At 43.4% G+C, this 21,033-nt stretch overlaps 1 protein-coding gene across 6 annotated transcripts in view; it reads right to left on the bottom strand.

Moving 5' to 3' along the window:
• Positions 1-20,657, bottom strand: part of DOCK9 (dedicator of cytokinesis 9) — a 282,842-nt gene extending 262,185 nt beyond the window's left edge. For 3 of the 6 annotated variants that reach the window (XM_041731255.1, XM_041731259.1, XM_041731260.1), the window contains exon 1: positions 20,286-20,655. In XM_041731255.1, the coding sequence (XP_041587189.1) occupies positions 20,286-20,414 (129 nt within the window). In that variant the 5' untranslated portion in view covers positions 20,415-20,655. Of the gene's footprint in view, positions 1-20,285 lie in introns of all 6 variants that reach the window. The other 3 variants (XM_041731244.1, XM_041731266.1, XM_041731253.1) reach the window with 2 other exon arrangements.
• Positions 20,658-21,033: the final 376 nt, after the last annotated feature.

The following is a 21,033-nucleotide window of genomic DNA, read 5'->3' as shown; positions in this document are numbered from 1 at the left end:
GTCTTCCCAGTCCTTTCCTGTATCAGTCACCCATACGTGTTCTCTAGTTTTCCTATAATAAACATGTACTGCTCTTATAATAAGAAAGACAAAATTTAGTTATTTTTAAAAAGAACAAATAATTCCTAAGAGCAGATGACAAGCCATCTTCTTATAAATTTAATTCAGCAAAACTTTGCCATTTTTAAGTGATTTTTAAACCTAAAAATAAATAAAACTTGGATAAAGTTTACATTTGCTTTCACAGTTCATTGCCCCCTTCCCGGGAAACTTGGAATGACCTCATGAGAAACCAAAAAAAAAAAACAAAAAACAAAAAACAAAAAAACTGTTTCATTTTTCTAATCTGTCATGTGCCATAGATCTTTGTATCTGACAAGTTTTTAAATCACAAAGCATACACTTACAGCCTTCTTATTAAGCACTATAAATAAAAAGAAAACCATTTGTCTTGGCATGCAGAGTGACTGATTTCCTTCCCATCTCCACATATTCCTTAAAGACACGGAAAGAATGAGGTGCATTTGTCTGCATTCACTCCCCTTCTCCAACAGGATATCTCCATCCGCTGCTTGCTTTTTGTTCACTGCTCGTAACAGGAAAACTCGCTTTCCTGCTTTCTCAATACCAAATGGGTTAGTTCTGTGGGGAGGGGAAAACATCCCCTCAGAATCCACCCCAAGGCTACACAGAAGGCAAGAGAAACAAAAGCTGGTCCATTCTTTCCCCAAATATTCCACTGGCAAGCAGCCAAGGACCACGCCAGTTCAGTGGTTTAATATCCTGTTGCTTCCAGCAAAGCGGATAAGATAGAAAGAATTCTAAAGTTGCCAGCCCAGGATCCCAAAATTTGTTTCAATGGTGTTAATATGTACTGGGCATCCATCATGACACTACCTTTCACAAAAAGAAAAAAACACAGCCACTATCAGATAAGTAAAAGCATTAGGAAAAGGCCTATGGAAAGGTGCATGGCTTAGAACACAAAGAGTCCAGGAAAACTATCAACAGAAGGAATCCTCCACGTTAGAAGAATTTTAAAGAAAAGTTCTGTAAACAGAAGAGAAGAATCAACACTAAGGTTTGTGCAATATATCTGTCTAGATCGAGTCAACGTAGAAGAGAACAAAGGATGAAAAGCAAATTTAAGAGCACACTAAAGATAAGATAACTCTAATCATGTCCTGTGAGCCAAAGATGACACTACGGTGATGGTCCAATAGCCTCTCCTTGGGCTGTAGGAAACCCCTGCCCAGCCTTGGAGGCCCAGCCAGCAGGGCGACATGCACATTCCTACCAAATCCTGAGGCTGGTTCTCATTTGAGTGAGGACACCCTATGTCCAAATACCATCCTCTACCCCACAACTCCTCAAAGTCACAAAACTCTGCCTCACTCAGCCCCCTTTCTCTTCAGGTGCTAAGATGAGCATCCATCATCTCCCACCTCTCATTCCTGCTACCCAAACCAAGTAATTCGAGTAAAACATCCCCAGCTACCATATCCACAAACCCACAACAGGTCTTCTCAAACTACATGTGGTGAATTCAATGTCCTCCCCCAATCCATTTGGGACTAGTACTTTTATAAAATACAAAATAATAAAAACTATTTTTTTTAAGATTTTATTTATTTATTCATGAGACACACACACACACAGAGAGAGAAAGAGAGGCAGAGACACAGGCAGAGGGAGAAGCAGGCTCCATGCAGAGAGCCCGACGTGGGACTTGATCCTAGGTCTCCAGGATCACACCCTGGGCTGAAGGCAGCGCTAAACCACTAAGCCACCCAGGCTGCCCAAAATAATAATAACTATTAAATGAAGTTTAAAAAAAAAAAAAAAAGACACACAAGTCCCAAATTTTTATTAGATTGAACAGACTTAAAGTTGGCCTGTCAGATTGTTAAAGGTTTCTAAAAATCTTATTCTCATTTTCTGTATATATCTCCTTATAGGTGAGCTATAAACAGTTCATAGACAAACCTCTGTCCGTGGATTTCACACTGAGTCACACTGCCTTACAGTAAGAAATGGAGGTTCAACACCTTCCCATCTTTCCTTCCTCTTGTTCTTCTCTATTCTGAAGCCTCCCACTGAGACCTGCAGATCTTCCATTTGGGGCAAATACTCATTTATCCTCCTCCTTTTTCTTTTATCATATTCCTTTGCCAACGGGCTTCCTCCTGACCCTCCCAAATCTCTTGGTCAAGGCTGGAAATAAAGACATAGAAATGAGTCACTGAAATAGAAGTGGCAGATAAACCCTCTGGAAAGTGGATGGAAGAAAATATCAGCTACTCATTCTCCTAGGGGGTAGCTACAGTGGGAAGCTGAATGGGAAAACAGTAGAAGAGAGAGACGTGAAAAAAAAATAGTTATTGCCAGTCACCAGACTGATTAATAACTGGGTAACAATAACAGTATTTAGATGTCAAAGGAAGATGGAATTTCTAAGAGGAAAGATATAGGGTCACAGGAAGGAAAGAAATCCAAGAAGAAGAAAACTGAGAACTCTTAACCATCTATAATTTATCAATCCATGCAGTGACTTAGTCTGTATTTGGAAATGTTAAAGAAACTCACATCCAATATTGAACTGGGGCCCTGTTGTACAAAGCAGTCATATTTATTTTCTCTGACCTAAAACAACTATAGAAATGTGCACAAAACTGTAATAAAATTAACTACCTATCTTGATTCAAAATAATTGCTTATGACCCTATCATTTGTAAAGGCTTCTTTAATTTTTCCCTTAAAAGGAGAGAGAGGAAAGGTCATTCCAGAAAACTGATATGAAGTCAGAATGTCAGCCATGCAAACAGTGGCAGAGAAGACAGCTGGCTGGGGTCTCACAGCTAAGCACACACTGATCATGACTGAATATTTTAAAGAGGACTAGCTGGATAGATGGTTTTTAAAGCTGTCTGCTCTACCCTAAACACTCTCTAAAAAATGAAGGCCACTAACAGCTCACTGCTGCTAATCCTTTTCTCTGGTGGTAGTTTATAATGGGAGATGAGATTCTCATCTGTCTGCAATGGTTTATCTGAAAGCAGGAGACCAGATAAATTTACACTCCCCTCAAGGCCTGCAAAACAGGGGGTGTGTTCTCAGATTTCTGCATCACCACCTTCCTGGTGTCCCAAGGGCTGAAACCTAAAGCTATAGTTAATACCTCAATCTTACCTAGCCAGGGAACACTAAACTCACCACGGTGTGGGGCAAAAGATTATTGGTAAATATTTATTGAATAAATAAAGAACCTCATCTATTCAAGTTCAAATACCCATTCACTTTATCCCAAAATACTTCTTACACATCATGTCTTTATTTTATGCCCTCCTCATTACTTCTTGTCTAAATTATGACAAGTCTCCTAAGTGACAGCTAAACTCCCAGTTCTCTGCACCCATCCATGTCCCAGTCACAGGGCTCCAATCACACAGTCGCCATATTCCTGCAGCAAAATTCTAATCTGGGTATCTTCCAGCTCTGAAACCCAAAACAAAAAATAAAGTCCACACTCCACAATCCAGCCGTTGTCTATCCTCCCCAAACCATCCCACATGACCCAGATCTGTGCACCCCTAATTCTGTACATTTTACCAGTTTTAACTACTTACTGCTCCCCAGGTACACCCCATGATTTCCTCTCCAGGGACTTTCACTCATGCAGGCCCTCTATCTACAATAATTCAAGTCTACTTTCAGCTCAAAATGCCATCTCCTTCATTTAGCTTCTTCTGATTCCCTGGACTGGAGGTACTCTAACTCCTGAGGACTCCTTTTTTTTTTTAAGATTTTTTTTTTTAAGATTTTATTTATTTATTCAAGAGAGACAGAGAGACAGAGAGAGAGAGAGAGCAGAGACATTGGCAGAGGGAGAAGCAGGCTCCATGCAGGGAGCCCGATGTGGGACTCGATCCCGGAACTCCAGGATCACGCCCTGAGCCGAAGGCAGACACTCAACCTCTGAGCCACCCAGGCATCCCAACTTCTGAATACTCTTTAAGGCTTTACTTATAACTCTCCAATGACACAATCTCCTATTTAAATGTGCATAAAGCTTATTTTGCAATACTCTCTCCCCTAATAGGCTGTCAACACCATAGGATAAGATCTGTCTTACTCATCCTGGTTCCCCAGTGCACATAGCACAGTGCTTGGCACATGTAGGAACTCAACAAATATATTCAACTAATTTGGTGCATGTGTAAAATTAAAAATCTATTAAGATATATGTGGAAACATATATGTGGAAGCATCTATAATATACATGTACATGCATATTTATCTCTCAAATATTTGCTCAATTCTTTTCACAGGAGATTTTTTTAAGATTTTATTTACTTATTCATAAGAGACACAGAGAGAGAGAGAGAGAGGCAGAGACACAGGCAGAGGGAGAAGCAGGCTCCATGCAGGGAGCCCAATGCAGGACTCGATCCCAGGACCCCTGGATCACAACCTGAGCCAAAGGCAGATGCTCAACCACTGAGCCACCCCAGAGTCCCTCCCAGATAATTATTAACATGATCCACACATGTCCTTAATGGCAAGAAGCAAAAAACTGAATATAAAACAAAAACAAAACTCAAGCCTAAACCAAGCACATGCACCTTGTAAGGTTCTTGTAGTATAAGAACAAATTTTAGTATTTTATGAATAGATATTTCTTTGCACTTCAGTGACCACTGCCATCCCAGTTATGCTATCATTAGCCTAACTGCAATCAGCAGGATGTCACCTTGCTTCCAAAAAACCCCTGTTAAATATTCAGTACCTTTAACAATCAGTAAAAACCCAGATAACAAACAGTGCCATGCAAATCTGTGTTCCATGGAGCCTAAAGTCCTTGATGATTTTGCATAAAAAAAACTGAATTTTCTTTTCATGCACACTTCTCATAATCAGTTTGGATTATTTTTAATATGGAGCTCCACAAAGATCAGTTTCATTTTTCAATTCTGAAGAAAGAAGGGGTTTTACAGTTCCTGCAGCCTCAACTATATAGCTAAAAATGAACTATGATAATCTATTACTATATTATTAGTGTGAGTTTAAAAGGCTAATATGATATTGTTATTAAATTTCACGTTACTTATGGGGTCAGGCAAGGACATAATCAAGACCCAAGTCCCTGTACATTTGGGGTCTTTGCACCTAGGAGACACAATCTAGATGCCAAAAGAAACAAATCCCTTAGATGCCCTGTTTTCCCTAACTAGCTCAAAGTAAACCACATGTACATAGCTAAAAATCTTAATTTTAGGACTCCTCGGAATGTTAACAGCTACATTACCATCAAAACAAAAAGCCTTCCTTCCTACCTCTCTGGACTGTTCCTTTGAGCCCTGGCCACATTTCCCACTGCACCCTTGTCACTGAGGTAAGTTTCCTCCATCCCTACCCAACAGCTTCATGAAACATTCTATCACCACACCAGCCATGAACATGTGCAACAAGCTTCAAGTTTCCTGGGTCTCATGAAAGCAGAGCAATAGATGTGGAGGTCCACGTATGTTACTTCCCACAAAGCTGACTGCAGTCTCAGCACCTTCCCACTAACTTGATCTGCACTGATCACAATCTTCCTTCTTCCTTTTTGGGATGCCAAAGAGCCAGGAGAACTGGCCTCTCAAAGGGGAACACCAACCCAAAAGGTACCTAGGTCTCATCTATGCTCCTCTTTCCCTCTAGATTACACCCTCCTTGAAGACAAGGTCTGTGTCTTAATCAAAAGTTTATCCTTTAGTGTTTGTTGAATAAATGAACAACCGATAATAACTGGGGATCTACTGAACAGTGAAGAGCTTTAAAAATGTGTAATAAAACTACATTTTTGTCTGCTAATGTCATCATTAAAAACTCAAATATGGCTCAAGATCTGCTAAGATCCCGAGTAAAAGATAAACAAGAGGGCAGTGAATCCTCAGGAAGCTCTAGGGCAAGATGCCTCAGCCTGATAATGTGGAAGATCATAGGGAAGCCTGGCACAGAAAAGATTGGGCTCCTGCCCCTCCCTTCTCAAAGGTCACTGTTGGAAATGAGCTCCAGGGCTGCACCAGGCCAGGCTCCAAACCTGAGGATTTGGTCAGAAAAAAACAGCTTAAATCCATTCTGGGCCAGTTAGTTCCTCCCCTACCGTACAGGTGACACAACACAGGCCCTCAACCAGGACACAAAAGGAGGAAGTGTCATAGGCAAAGAACCTAGTTCTCCCAACAAGAAGTATAATGCTCACTGAAATATGCTGGGAAGTTAAGGAGTAGGGCTGGTTGGGAGCTTATTTCCCAGAGTGGAAGCTATCCAAGACACCAAGACTCCATATTGTAACGACAGAAGCTGGGCTCCTTTTTGACAATTTCTAACAACTGAAGCCATGGAAAAAGACATCTGTGATTTTCTCAAATTCTAGAAGCTATTCTGAAATTCCCTTCCTCAACTGGAGCTCCCAATAATGTCTACCAAAGGAGCCTATCCTCACTACTCAACCTGTGGGGTATCCAAGGCCGATAATCCTTATTCTCCCTCTCTAGCCTTGAAACTCCAGACCATGATATGTAATTTATAAAATATGACTCTTCCCCAGTTCAAGAAACCCTCATCTACTACTGGGCTTCCCTCTTCTCTCACACTACCTCTTACAAATTATGGAAATCTCAACACCAATATGTTTACCAAAGTCTGCCTGATATATTAACTCCTCCAGAAGAAACTAACACTGTATCACCAATCTTTGCCTTCCTCAGTTTTAAGTGTTTCTACGTATTATGTTGTTTTTTTTAGATTTTATGTATTTATGAGAGAGAGAAAGAGAGAAAGAGAGAAAGAGAGAAAGAGGGAGAGGCAGAGAGAGAAGCAGGTTCCATGCAGGGAGCCCCATGCAGGACCCAATCCCAGGACTCCAGGATCATGCCCTGGGCCCAAGGCAGGTGCTAAACTGCTGAGCCACCTGGGAATCCCCCATACTATTTTCTTTTAAAAAATTTGATACATGGGGATCCCTGGGTGGCGCATCGGTTTGGCGCCTGCCTTTGGCCCAGGGCGCGATCCTGGAGACCCGGGATTGAATCCCACATCAGGCTCCCAGTGCATGGAGCCTGCTTCTTCCTCCGCCTGTGTCTCTGCCTCTGTCTCTCTCTGTGACTATCATAAAAAAAAAAAAAAAAAAAATTTGATACATGAATTGGTTTTTCATAAAAATCACCTCCAAAGAAGACAGTAAAGCATACACATTCTTCAGTTTCAAAAAAATTAAATAAAATCATATAACAGCAGTTATAACTGATCTTTTAGAAAAAACATTCTCTCAGGAATTTTTCTTAAAAGAATGAAGAAAATTTAAATGGCTAAATGAACATATTAAAAGCCTGGGAAGTGAGCAGCTTTGGTGGCTCAGCAGTTTAGCACCACCTTCGGCCCAGGGCGTGATCCTGGAAGACCTGGGATCGAGTCCCACAACAGGCTCCCTGCACGGAGCCTGCTTCTCCCTCTGCCTATGTCTCTGCCTCTCTCTCTCTCTCTCTCTCTCTCTCTCTCTCTGTCATGGATAGATAAATAAAATCTTTAAAATAAAAATAAAATAAAAGCCTGGGAAGAAGAAAAGTTAACCTAAGAGATTAAATAGCCTGCAAATTCTATCTGGTATAATAGTTTATAAATGAGTCTAATATACTATAAATATTATGGCACCTCTGTTATCACCACAGGAATTCTGCTTTCTACCTAAGAAAACAGCAATATATTAGAATGACAGATTAAATAAATTCACTAAACGATTTTAGAAATGCACCTTCTTCCTTAAGAATACAATTTGAACCAAACTACCATTTATAGCTTAATATTTATTTTAGTCAAGGCAAAGCAGCCTGAAAGGTAAAATGACCTAGATTAACAGAGTTTATTCTACAGCAAAGAATTTTAGGTTAATAGGCCTAGGAAAGTTTTTTCTCAAGCCACATAATTATTTTAACCAAAGTATACATAAAAGCATGATTTTGATTTTCCTATCCCTTAAATAACATTATTTGACTACTAAACTAATTCTTCATTCTTCAATAAGTTTCTATTGAGATCCTTTTTAGATTAATCTTATAATTCTTGTTTTTTAATTCCTTCTCTCTTTCCTACTAACTCCTTAATCAGAAATGTAGAACTCCTTTCTTGGGTTGTAGAAAAATGAATGTCAACTTCACCTACCAACTGCCTGGGAGGAATGAAATATACAAGCAGGAGATCCATAGTACAAATGCACGTATCATATTCTGATATTATCGGATTACTATGGTCTGTGAAGATACTCAATGAAATGCAAGTGTAAACAGAACAAACTCAATTATTTCCTGCGGTCAGTGGAAAATACATTGGACCAGGAGTCAGTAAACTCAATTTTGTTCTTGCCTGTAATACTAACTAGCTGTATGACCACAGACAAATCACTTAAGCATGGTAGATCTTAATCTTCTTCATCTATAAAATAGGAAGCTGGGACCAGATGACCTCTAAGGAGAACTTTCACCTCTTAAACAATATGATTTCATTTCCATGTCATGAATTTCTATCAACCGAGAGAATTTATGGTACTTTCCAGAAAGGTGTTTAATGATTCGCATTAACAATTTCAAAGTTTCCAAGAAACTCAGGGTGCCTGGCTGGCTCAGTCAGTGGAATATGCATCTCTTGATCTCAGAGTTGTGAGTTCAAGTCCCTCTTATGCATTGAGATTATTTTTTAAAAATTTTTAATTTTTTTAAAAAGTTTCCAAGAAACTCAAATATTAAAATTATATCATTTAAACAATCCCTTCCATCTTAGCAGGAAAAACTGCAACATATTCGCCAGATGATCTTGAATGAGTCATTTGATTTCCCCGGTCTTCAGTTTCCTTATCAAAAAACAAAAATTAAAAAAAAAAAAAACTATCCCTAACTGGATTTTCCAGAGGCTCATCCAAGACAGTTTTTTGAAAAAATTTTATAAAACTGTCAAATGCAAAGTTTCACCATTTCACATGGGCCTCCTTCTTCTAGGAGCATTTAATGCAGGGACCTTACAAGAATCAACAATATTTTTGCTACCAAGAGGCACATGTATATCTCACTTCAGGAGTACACTTTATAACAAGATGAACACTTGCAGAAGCATTAAGATACAATGCCTGGGTGGCTCAGTGGTTAAGCGTCTGCCTCCAGCTCAGGGCATGATCCTGGAGTCTTGGGATCAAGGGCCACGTCGGACTCCCTGCATGGAGCCTGCTTCTCCCTCTGCCTGTGTCTCTGCCTCCCTCTCTCTCTCTCTCTCTCTCTCATGAATAAATAAAATCTTAAAAAAAGATACAACACGTGTAATTTTCAAAGTGTCCTAATTTGGTTTTTGTTTTGTTTTGTTCTTTTGTTTTTTAGGATTTTATTTATTTATTCATGAGAGACACAGAAAGAGAGGCAGAGACATACATAGGCAGAGGGAGAAGCAGGCTCCCTGTGGGGAGCCTGATGTGGGGCTGGATCAAAACCTGAACTGAAGGCAGCTCAACCACTGAGCCACCAGGAGCCCCTCAAAATGTCCTAATTTGAATGTCTTCCATGCAGCACCAAAATTTTCCTCCTATATTTACTGTTTTCTTTTTCTTGACGGATTATTACTATTCACTTATGAAAGTAGAACAATTGGGAAATAGAATATATAAAGAACAAACCATAAGTCTACCTTTTTATGTATTTCCTTCCAACATTTTTCTTACACACAGGCTATTTCTTCATAGTTCTGATCACACACATTTCCATATTTTGCTTTTCACCTGACACTAGTTCTTTCATGTTATAAATTCTCCTTAAGTGGCACTTTTAAGGGTTATACAATAGTCTTTTAGGTTGCTCTCAAAAATAACAAAAGCTTGTACTTACTGGTATTTCTATGTGCCAAGCCCTATTCTAAGTGCTTTATATGCATGTGCTCACTTAATCATCACAGAGATCTAAAAGATAAGTGCTATCATAACGTACTTTCTCAGGGTGAAAACTTCATCCAGAACCCAAGTTCTTATCCACTATATCCCACTACCATCCCTAAAAAGAATAATCCCCCTATCAACAGAAACTTGGTTATAGCACCATCTTTTCTATATTGTAGAATTCAGGAACTAAAGATCTGAAACTTAACATATTCCTGAAACAAAAGAGAATGATTTATTAAAGCATCTATAAGGTCTTAAAACTTTTTCATGAACAAAATACTGCTTATACTTCTTTTAAAGTAAATCATTCTGTATATACTGTTTATAATCTCTTCTTAGCACAGTAAACATCTTTCCCTAGAACACTACTATATCCACACAACAGAACATGTTATCTCTGTTAAGACAAAATGTATGAAGGGGCGGCTGGGTGGTGCAGTCAGTGAAGCATCTGACTCTTGGTTTCAGCTCAGGTCATGATCTCAGGATCCTGAGATACAGTCCCACATAGAGCTCCATGCTTAGCAGGGAGACTGCTTGAGAGTCTCTCCCCCTGCCCCTACCTCTATTTTCTCTCTAGAATAAATACATCTTAAAAAACAAAACAAAAAAGACAAAATAGAGTATGTGAATGTCAAACTAAGAACATAAGTTTCAAAATAAACTTGAGAATAAAGAGATCAGTGGAGACCCTAGGCAGTTCATAGATACCTGCTTCTAGATTTACTCTCAGAGAATCTAGTTAACATTCAATAAATGCTAATCTATAATAAATAAATGAGCTTGTCTCGAACAGAAGCAGTGACCTAGCCAGCCTCCCTAAGCAGACACACCCAGGCACTATCTTAATTGTATTTATCCCTGCCAAATTCAAACAAAGGGGGCAGAGAGATTCAAACACACCATTTGGCTTTACATAGTTCTGATCTGATAATAAGTCTCCTTGCTACCTATTCACTGATAAGGACTCAGCGAGTCCTAGAGAAAAAGTGACAGAGATATAAAAGAAATAGAAACAACTTCATTGTCCACATACTTCTTGATGGTTTGCAAAACTCATGATTCAACTGAATGGAAGGCACTTCCAGTAGTTTTTATTGTTTGTATTTTTATTTGATTTCATTTTGTTTTCACATGAGTTGGTTACTAAATCCCTAACACAAGATATTAGATCAGTGTGTTATTTTACACGCTGAAGCTCTAAAGAGTTGGTCAAAACAAACGGTCCTAAAAAAGGAAATGAAATCTTACTTGTACCAAAATGCACCGCTGCTTTCAAAAACAGTGCAAAGATCATACAGATTTACTGACAACCTGACCAACTTTCTCTAAACTAAAACACAGGGCCAGCCCCAAAATGATACATTCTTTCCTGAGAAAATCTCACCAAATTATCAGGTAGCAATGAGAAATTAATGACATAATGAAATTGAGAGTTAGGAAAACTAACCCAGAGGGAGGTGGGCTAGAATGAAATAAACAGAAATGGGTACAAGGGAAGGGAAATTAAGAGCAATGGGGAATCAAAAAAGGATGAAAAAACTGAAACAGTGAGGAAGAAGTCTTCAGGAGTCATTCATTCACCCACAAAATAGTCATCGAATCCTACTATAAGCCAGGCACTAGAGGAACAGAGGTGAACAAACAGTCCGATGAGGAAAACAGACACTAAACAAATGTACACACAAAGATATAAATCGTGCTAAGTGGGACAGAAGAAAAGAACAGGCAGGGCCTGTTTCAGTTTGGGTGGATAGGCATCTGTGAGGCAAGGGCATGTAAGTACAGTTCTAAAGACCTAGGGGAGTGGCCTGGTAGATGAGGAAGGAGGCAAGAGGTGATGATTATCCCAGAGAGAGCTAAGAGCTTCTGCCAAGGTCCTAGGGTACAAGAGAGCCTGACATCCGGAGAACGTTAAAGCCAGGCCAGTGAGCAACAGCAGAGTGGTGCCTGATAAGCAAAGCACCTTACAGTGGGAAGAAGGGAAGAAGCTCCCATTCCAAGGACAGCAGGAAGCAATGTGTGTTAAGGATTCAGAGTTAAAGCCTTAAGGATAGGGTAAGAAAGGCAGCAAAGAGACCAGACAAGAGGGCCAGTGGCAGGGACCAAGATAAGGGCAGGAGACTAGGCGAAGAGGATGACAGGTCTGTAGTCATGAGTGCAGCTCACAGCTCACCAAAGATTTTAGCTCTCCCTCCAGGTATATAGATAAGCCTGTACTTCTCTACCCTTGGAGCTAAGTGTGGCCTTGAGTCAATGGAAGGAAGCAAAACTGACTGGGTGAAAGTGTAAGAGCCTACAAGGGAGTCCCCACACTCTCCTCCTCCGCCCCCCACCCCACAGGACATACCACAGTCAAGATGATGGCTGTCCCATCTACCCAGGTCCTAGGGTATGGATAACATGACCCCAGCCATCCTCGACAGACAGGCAGCACTGGGAAGACCTTTCTGAGCCACTGAGGTTTTGGGAGTCATTAGCTCACAAGGACTGAAGCAGACACAGAATACAATGGATGCAGTGAGGACAGATGAGAAAGGCAAAAGGAGAAGACCAGAAGAGACAAGGAGGAATGAGAGATTTCAAAGTCGGTGACCATGACCATGACACCTATTGCTAAAGAAAAGAACACTAAAAGGATGGCTGGTTTGGTATGAAAAGTGGCAAAATGTGTATCACAGATGCTGAACGTAAGCGACCAGTAGGACAGCCAAGTGCACATGTGACACAGGTTAGTGGACAAGCAGGCCTCAGCTGCGGAAACTGAGGTATAGACTCAGAAATCACAGTAAAGTTGTGGCACTTCCTCCAGGAACACCTCTGGGTGGTGAGGGTAGCAAGGGGACAGAGTGAAGACTAGAACATGGAGGAGAAACAGGGAAGAGCAAGCAGGATGGCTGAACAGCACGAAATGCTGCAGACCAGTATGTGGAAGGGGTAAGGACTGAGAGGCTACCCCACACCAAGGACAGAAGCCAGGCTGCAGGGGCACAATCCAAGGTAACACCGCGGTCACTAGCAAAGAGATACCAGAACCCAAACAGCCAGGCCCAAGCTCATGAGCAAAACCACAAGCTCTCCGCCTTCCAGTGATGCAAGGGAAGAATTTTATCATCATTACTCTTCTAAAACAAAACATAATGGCATAATAAATACTCCACATTACACAATTTATTTAGACTACTGTCAGGACCTTTAGATCGTTTGCTGTTGGTCAGTATTTTACATTTTCTGCCCTGAACAGTCAGCATCGTGACTTCAGACACTGAACTGAATGCACATTTCAGGTGAATCCTGAGGAGAAACTCCCACAATTAAAAGCACTGGATGAAAGATTGGGAGCATGTTCAAGTGTTTGATATGTAGCCCAACTACAAAAAGACTGTACCACTCATCATGCTATAAAATCCAGGAGACAGGGGATCCCTGGGTGGCTCAGGGGTTTCGTGCCTGCCTTTGGCCCAGGGCGTGATCCTGGAGTCCCGGGATTGAGTACCGCATCGGGCTCCCTGCATGGAGCCTGCTTCTCCCTCTGCCTGTGTCTCTGCCCCTCTCTCTCTCTTTCTCTCTCTCTCTATGTCTATCATAAATGAATAGAAATGGATCTTAAAAAAAAAAAAATTCCAGGAGATACATTTCTCATTCAACGCCAAGCAAATGGAGTCCCCGGAGTTGTGAACTGGGATAGTCCTGCAATTAGGAGTCACCGATTCACCCATCCTTGCAAATACCTTTTCTATCTTTGTTAATTTACAAATTGATCAAGGAAAAATAACAACTTGTTTTAATTAATGTTTCTCTAGTCATTAGCAAGGTTGAACATTTTTTTATTTTTGTCTGCTCCTCATTGACTAATAATCACACTCCTTTCTTTGAAAAATTGCCTATTAATGTCCTTTGCCATTTTTCTACTGGAGTGTTTTTCTTTTTGTAATTGATTTGTAAGAACTCTCAATATATTTTTAAAAACTTAATACTGTTGGACACCTGGGTGGCTCAGTAGTTGAGTGTCTGCCTTTCGCTCAGGTCCTGATCCCAGGGTCCTGGGATCGAGTCCCACATCGGGTTTCCCACAGGGAGCCTCTTTCTCCCTCTTCTGGTGTGTCTCTGCCTCTCTGTGTCGCTCATGAATAAATAATCTTAAAAAAAAAAAAAAGTAATGCTGTGACTGAGATATGGACATATATAAATAGAGTGCTTAGTGCTTCTAAGTTTATTGACTTAAATTTATGGTACTATTTGTTACTCTTAGAACAGAGGTTTGAGTGTTTATGTGGGAAGGCAATAGGCGGAATGGTTAGGAACACGTGGTCTCAAGCCACAGTGCCCAGGTTCAAGACCCAAATCCTTCGCTTACAGCTCCGTCACCTTGTGGTGACTTACCCTCCCATGCATGAAGCCCTAACACATGTCCTAGGGCACAGTAGGTACTCAATAAATCCTGGATCCAGATATATTTAGTCAAGATAACCAATCTTTTCCTTTATTAACATAAGCAAGACCTTGCATTTGTTAAAAACTATCAAGTGACTTAAATATATTGCCTTATTTAATCTTTATTTTAAAAACTCTCAAAGATAATAATATCTAATAATCCCAATTCTCACAGAGGAGCAAACTGAGGCTTCAGTGAAGTAAACTACCCCAAGGCCTCAGCTCACTAGTGGCAAAGTCACAGCTCACTCCCCAACCCTAAACCAAACTGGTTTTTCCTTTAATACTTTAAAAATCCCTCTCTACCCTTACATGATTATTCACCCATGCTCCTTTCATTTCACACGTAACTCTTATATTTAGTTATAATTTATTTTAGTGTAAAAGGTGGGCTCCAACATTGTTTTTTTGCAGCAGGATTTACTGAATGGTGTGCACCCACCACATTTGATACTCCTCCTATGACACCCTAAATGTTTACACAACAGAGGCTTATTCAGGGTTTTCTTCTCTTGCCACATACCTTTCCCCCTGTCGCTGGGCCTGCATGACACAGAATCATCACATTATTTACTCCCAAGACTACACTTAAGAGAAGATGTCTCTAAGAAGCATATATTCATAGGCTGTTATGAACCTCTTTCCTAAACCATGTTTCAAAGAGACAAGGAAGGGGCAGCCCCGGTGGCACAGTGGTTTAGCGCCGCCTGCAGCCCAAGGTGTAATCCTGGAGACCCGGGATCGAGTCCCACATCGGGCTCCCGGCATGGGGCCTGCTTCTCCCTCTGCCTGCTTCTCCCTCTGCCTGTGTGTCTCTCTCTATGAATAAATAAATCTTAAAAAAAAAAAAAAATAGAGAGAGAGAGAGACAAGGAAGGGGCGCCCGGGTGGCTCAGTCAGTAAAGCATCTGACTCTTGATATTGGCTCAGGTCTATGATTTCTGGGTTGTGAGATCAAGCCTTGAGCCAGAGACTCCACATTAGACATGGGGCCTGTTCCCTCTGTCCCTTCCCTCTTTCTCTCTCTCTCTCTCCTACTCTCAAAAAAAAAAAAAAAGAAAAAGAAAAGAAAAGAAAAAGAATTTATTTCGTGATGAACTCTCAGCCAGTCTTTGAAACTATTCCCAAAATTAGCCCATGTACCTCTCAAAACTTCTCTTCCTTCCTCCTAAAACTTACCTGTCTTTGCCCAAGCTGCTCTGCTCTTTCTTGGCCTACCTGGGCATTCTAAGCATTATTTCAATCTCTCATTCTTTTCTGGAAAAAAAGTCCCCCTTATCTCTGCATCTTCCAGGTCCCTTTCAGTTTTTCATAACACTTTCCCACCTACACCAGTTCTGTCATTTCAACTTCCTCTATTCGCTGACCCACCCATTTGACCCTTTAAAAGTGCTCCTTTGTATTGTGATCCACCTTTTTGTAAACTACTGACCTGTCCACCTGTTTGGATCCTAAACCCTTAAGATGAGGGCTTGCTAGAACACAGCAGCACATCCCAGCACCCAACAAAGAGTCTCAGCACAGAGAAGGCACTCAGTCAACGTGGATAAAGATTTCACAATTCCTTCCCTCCCTTTTCACATTCAAGGCATTACTAATGCCCTCCCATCTCCTAATATTCAAATGGACTAGAAACCAGAGAAATAGAACCTGTTGTTGATTATCTACTGGGAGATGGGCCTCCACCCAACTTCCTCTGTTTTGGGACGTTTCTGTTTGTTGGGACTCCCTCCACAAGAGGGTGAAGAAAGACAGTGAGGTGATGCTCAAGCCAGTTTGGTTGTAGATTTACCAACATATCTGATTGAAAATTACCACCAAAATGAGGTTTTATCTTACCTGAGGATTTCAAAGAACACCACCACTTGTCTCACATTACCCCAGGTAATACTGGAACCTTGAATTGGCTGACCTGAGAGGGTGAGGAAGGCTCCAAGCACATACTCCAGGACAGAATCATCCCACACCTTCTGCCCATTCTCCTCCAGTAACACAATGGGAAAATTTAGTGACCTGACTTGGTTTCATTTCATTTCATACTGCTGGATCTCCAAGGAGTATGGAAGGAGCATTTGAAGCTGAACCTCCTGAGATAAGATCAGTAAGGAAATTGGAAGCCACGTGACTTAGGAACCAAAACTCAAGGGTGTATAGCTCGTAAACCCATGCAATGGCCTGTGTCATAATATTTACACAAATCTTTCAGAGAAAGGATATTTTTAGGCCTTGTATGGCATACTCTGTTAGATCTAGGCCATTACGATGCTGTTTTAATAAATCTGAAAGACCCAAGGTAAAATGCTTTGGGAGCTCCAAAAGCAATCACAATTCAACCCTGCTCAGAGAAGTCTTTCTTCTGAGCTTGCATAGTTATTTTGAATGCACTGCCCTCCTGACTATTCTAAATCATGGAAAGCTAATTCTGGAATTGTGAGGATTCTTCTTTCATTACCCCAAATCATAAATTCCCTTTCCTACAGTACCTTTACTACTCATAAGAGTCTTAAAATTCAAGCACACTGATAAGGAAAGGGACTCTAGGAACAGACCCTCATTTAATATAATAGAGCCCTGAAGTGCCAGGGTGGCTTAGTTGGTTAAGCATAGGAATTTGGATTTTAGCTCAAGTCATGATCTCAGGGTCCTGAGATCAAGGCTTATGTTAGGCTCCTCCACACTCAGCGGGCAGTCTGCTTCTCTCTCTCTCTCTCTCTCTCTCTCTCTCTGCTTCTGCCCCTCCCCCTGCTTGCACTCTCTCTAAAATAAATAAATAAATCTTTAAAATATATATGTGTGTGTTTTAGAACTTTGAAGTTTAGAGAAGTTAAGCAACAGCCCAGCATGACTTTTTTTTTTTTTTTTAAGATTTTACTATTTATTCATGAGACACAGAGAGAGGCAGAGACACAGGCAGAGGGAGAAGCAGGCTCCAAGTAGGGAGACTGATGTGGGACTTGATCCTGGGACTCCAGGATCACACCCTGAGCCAAAGACAGACCTCAACCGCTGAGCCACCCAGGTGTCCTTTGTTAATTTTATTGTAATAGCATTATACTTCTGTGCAAAATATCTCCATTTTTAATCGTACATACTAGATATGCGGGGTGAAAGGACAAGAGGCTTGGAATTCACAATCTCTCTCTCTCTCTCACACACACACACACATACACCAAAGGGACAGTTAAAGTTAGGTAAAATCTTGATAGTTATTGAATCTGTGATGGATTATATGAGCTCATTATACTATTCTCTACACTTTTTTGTATGTCTGTTTTCAAGCTCTTCAAATTAACCCAAAATCATCTTTAAAGGCCTGAAAACCTGAGGCTATGAAAAATGAAGTTATCGATGAAAAATTTATGAGCATATCTCACTTTTAAGTTTGTTAAGTAGCAGCTTTTATTACCCACTGAACTATTTAATTTTGCTGTTTCTGATCTCACTACCAGCCACTCACCAATGTTAGAAGAATGGGAAGAGCCGTTAAACCCATACCCTATTCATATTAAATTTTAGTACATCTGCGAAATTGCTTTATTGGTCAGCTAGTTTAAGAATATTCATTGAGCATTTACTATGCTGTAGGCATTGTATTAGCACTAACCTAAGTCGTCAAAGACAGAACAGAGAAATACTTCCATCGAAGCATGGATGGATAGGCCATAGGATTCCAAACCCTGGCTTGGTTGCTGTTCAGCCTCCTGCAAGGATCAAGGAGCCCTTCTTATTATATTCTCCTACAATAAAGCCAAACCAGAACTTAGGTGGCAGGTGCACCTGCTATGGCTTCCTGACGGACACTGGGGAGCAGCAAGAAGAAGCAAGTGGTAGTAGAGTACCCGGCAGGAGATGAAGGGAGTGAGGTTTATGGGTAATTTTTAGTATCTGTAAGCTATCTCAAATTCCTCCTTCCGCAATGCAGAACCATTGCAACGCACTTCCCATTCACCCAGGGAGTCCCTCAAGCACCCTAGTGACTACACCTGCTTTCCTGCAAATTTTTTTTGTTTCATGAGACAAGTGACCACTGATAGACAACACTAAGAGGTGAGACACCAGCCAGGCGTCTGACTGTTCATGATGGAAGGTGTCTAAAGAAAACAGATGTACTGTTAAAGTGTCATGAGGTAACACGGAAGTGTGTCATACCTGGAAATGGACACTTGGAGGTCACTATCAGTAGGCCCACCCTCCAATAGGAAGGGCAGGTACTCAAGGAATGCTGCACATCTACATCTGTTGCAGTGTTGTGCCTATTTTGGAACTTCTGTGTTCGACTTAATGGTTATGAAACCAGTACCTCCTCTGCAGTTCAGGTCTGCCAGAACTTTGGAAATCATGGTACAGTCATGTTTTACTTACTCTTCTTTTGCCTCAAGTCTCTAATGAGCACAGTAGCCCTCAGTTAAAAGAACTAAATTTCACATGAGAACGAAAGCCACAGATTTTGCAGGCTTTATCCTTAACATGCACACAATGGCAAAAGTCAAAAAGATGCAGAAAGTCCTCCTTAGACTAAGGGAAGAGAAGTCAGCTTGGGTTATGGAGGAGAAGCCAGGTTCTGGTCTTTTCCCAACCCTGCTCTACTCCTACCATCAACTGGTCAAGTTCAGTAGAAAAGAAAAATAAAATCCCTGTATATTATTGGCGGACTGACTGGAGTTTGAGGAATCTGGGGTGAGTCTGAAGAGCTGTCAAGTGGGAGAAAAATCAAACTAAGCAAGCTGTATATGGATATCGGCAAAGCTTCAACTCCGAACTCCACAAATATCATTCATGTCATCCTGTGTCTGCCCAGGAAGGGCATCTATCTGCCACCAGAAAGATGGCCCGGCTCCTGTCTCAAGGGTCCCACACTCAACGGGACAGTACCCCACACACAGCGTCACAAAGCACAGAGAATCACTTCCACGGCGCAGGAAGATGAGCGGTTCCAACAACCAGCACGAATCACCCGCCCACAAACAAGCCCCTTTCCAGAAAACAAACGCCAACAACAATGCAAGGAGCAGCTAAAAGTTTCCAGCTGCCCGGGAAAACATGCTGCCATCCAAAGTCGCTCCTCTCCCTCACCATCCAAGTGATCTGGGTGTACTACGTTTCCAAATATAGCAGGACCAGCTCTGGCTAAGGAAAAGTCGATTTAAGACTTCATCTCCCTGCGCCCAGGGGCCAATTCTTTAAAGATGTTCTGCTATGACCAGATGAACATTGGGACTGTTTGCTTCATTTGCTGCATGCAAATCCCCAAACTTCGTAGTAATTTGCACAAATGCTGAAATTACCAAGGGATTCTATCACGCCCCCTACCCCTTGGTAAGCGGAGGCCAAACCTCAGGAAGCCGGTTTCGGGGTGGACGAGGGGGGGCGGGGGGCGGAACCGCTTCCTTTCTGGAGTTCAGCCCACCCAAAGGGTGCGCAGGGCCACCCCTTACCTTGAGTCACCGACTGGAAATGGAAGCCCCCACTCGTCCACCCCCCTGCAGCCCTGCAGGCCACAGGTGCCAAGACCCTCCGGAATACCGGAAGAGCAGGGCGGGGGCTGCAGGAGGAATGGGGGCAACCGAGCGTAAAGCCCCGAGTGGCAGAGGAAGGTAAACTTGGCGGGGGCGTGGGGGTTCCCCCATCCAGGGAGGGAGGTGGCCCTCTCCGTCCCTAGGGATTTCCCAGGAGGGAAGGGGGCAACAGTGGGGAGACGACCCCCAGACTCGAGGTGGGGAGATGCAAGTTGCCGCCCTACAGGGTTTTCCCTTCTCTCCGGTCCCCATCCACCACCTCTTACTCCCGCAGACCCGGCAGGCTCGTGCGGCTCGGCCTGGGCCCGGCCGGTCCGGAGGAGGTGGAAGGCGGGGGCCGGCCGCCCGCCGCGCCCAGCCGCGGGTCCCGCACTCACCAGAAGCACGGAGCCGCGCACCACCTCCGACACGCTCTGCCGCAGCTCGGCCGCCGTGCCCGGCTTACTCAGCGCCCGGGTGAACTTCCGAGTCTCCGCCGCGGTAGGGAGCAGCGGCGGCTGCGACATCCTCGCCGTCCCCGCCGCGCCCGCTCCCGCGGTCCGGCCCGGCCGCGCCGCCGCCAGGTGCGCCCCGGGCGCCCGGCCTGGCCCGCCCGCCGCTCCCCGCGCCGCCGCCCGCCCCGCGGCCGCGCCCTCCGCGCCGGCTCACGCCCCGAGGCGCCCCCCGAGGCGTCCGCGGCCCCCCGCGCTCGGAGCAGCGCCCGGGCTCGCTAGGGGCGACCGTGAGTGTGGCAGCGGCGGCACCCCCATGCCACCAGGCTCCCGCGCCGGCCGCTCGCCGGGCCGCCTCCTCGGGGCGGGGTGTCCGGCGCGGCGCGGGGCGGGGCGGGGCGGGGCGGGGCGGGGCGGGGCGGGCGGAGGAGGGGCCGGCGCGGCGGGCGGGCGGGCGGACGGGCAGGTCGGCGGCGGGACGGGCGGCGGGACGGGCGGGGGCGCCCGCGCTGCGACCGCCCTGCTCCGCGAAGCCCCGAGCGGAGGCCGAGCGCGCACGACCCGGGGCTGCGGCGGGACCGAGCTCCCGAGCCCGGCGCCTGTGCGCTGGGCCCCCCCGGCCGGCGGCACCACGCCCCCCGTGCGCCCGGGGCCGCGGAGGCTTCGGGAAGGCGGCCTTCCTGCGGGCCGAGAG

This window comes from Vulpes lagopus, chromosome 16 (assembly GCF_018345385.1).
Source record: "Vulpes lagopus strain Blue_001 chromosome 16, ASM1834538v1, whole genome shotgun sequence".
Taxonomy (NCBI): domain Eukaryota; kingdom Metazoa; phylum Chordata; class Mammalia; order Carnivora; family Canidae; genus Vulpes; species Vulpes lagopus.
Note: the sequence above shows the minus strand (reverse complement) of the source record. Positions and strands in the feature narration are given on the sequence as shown.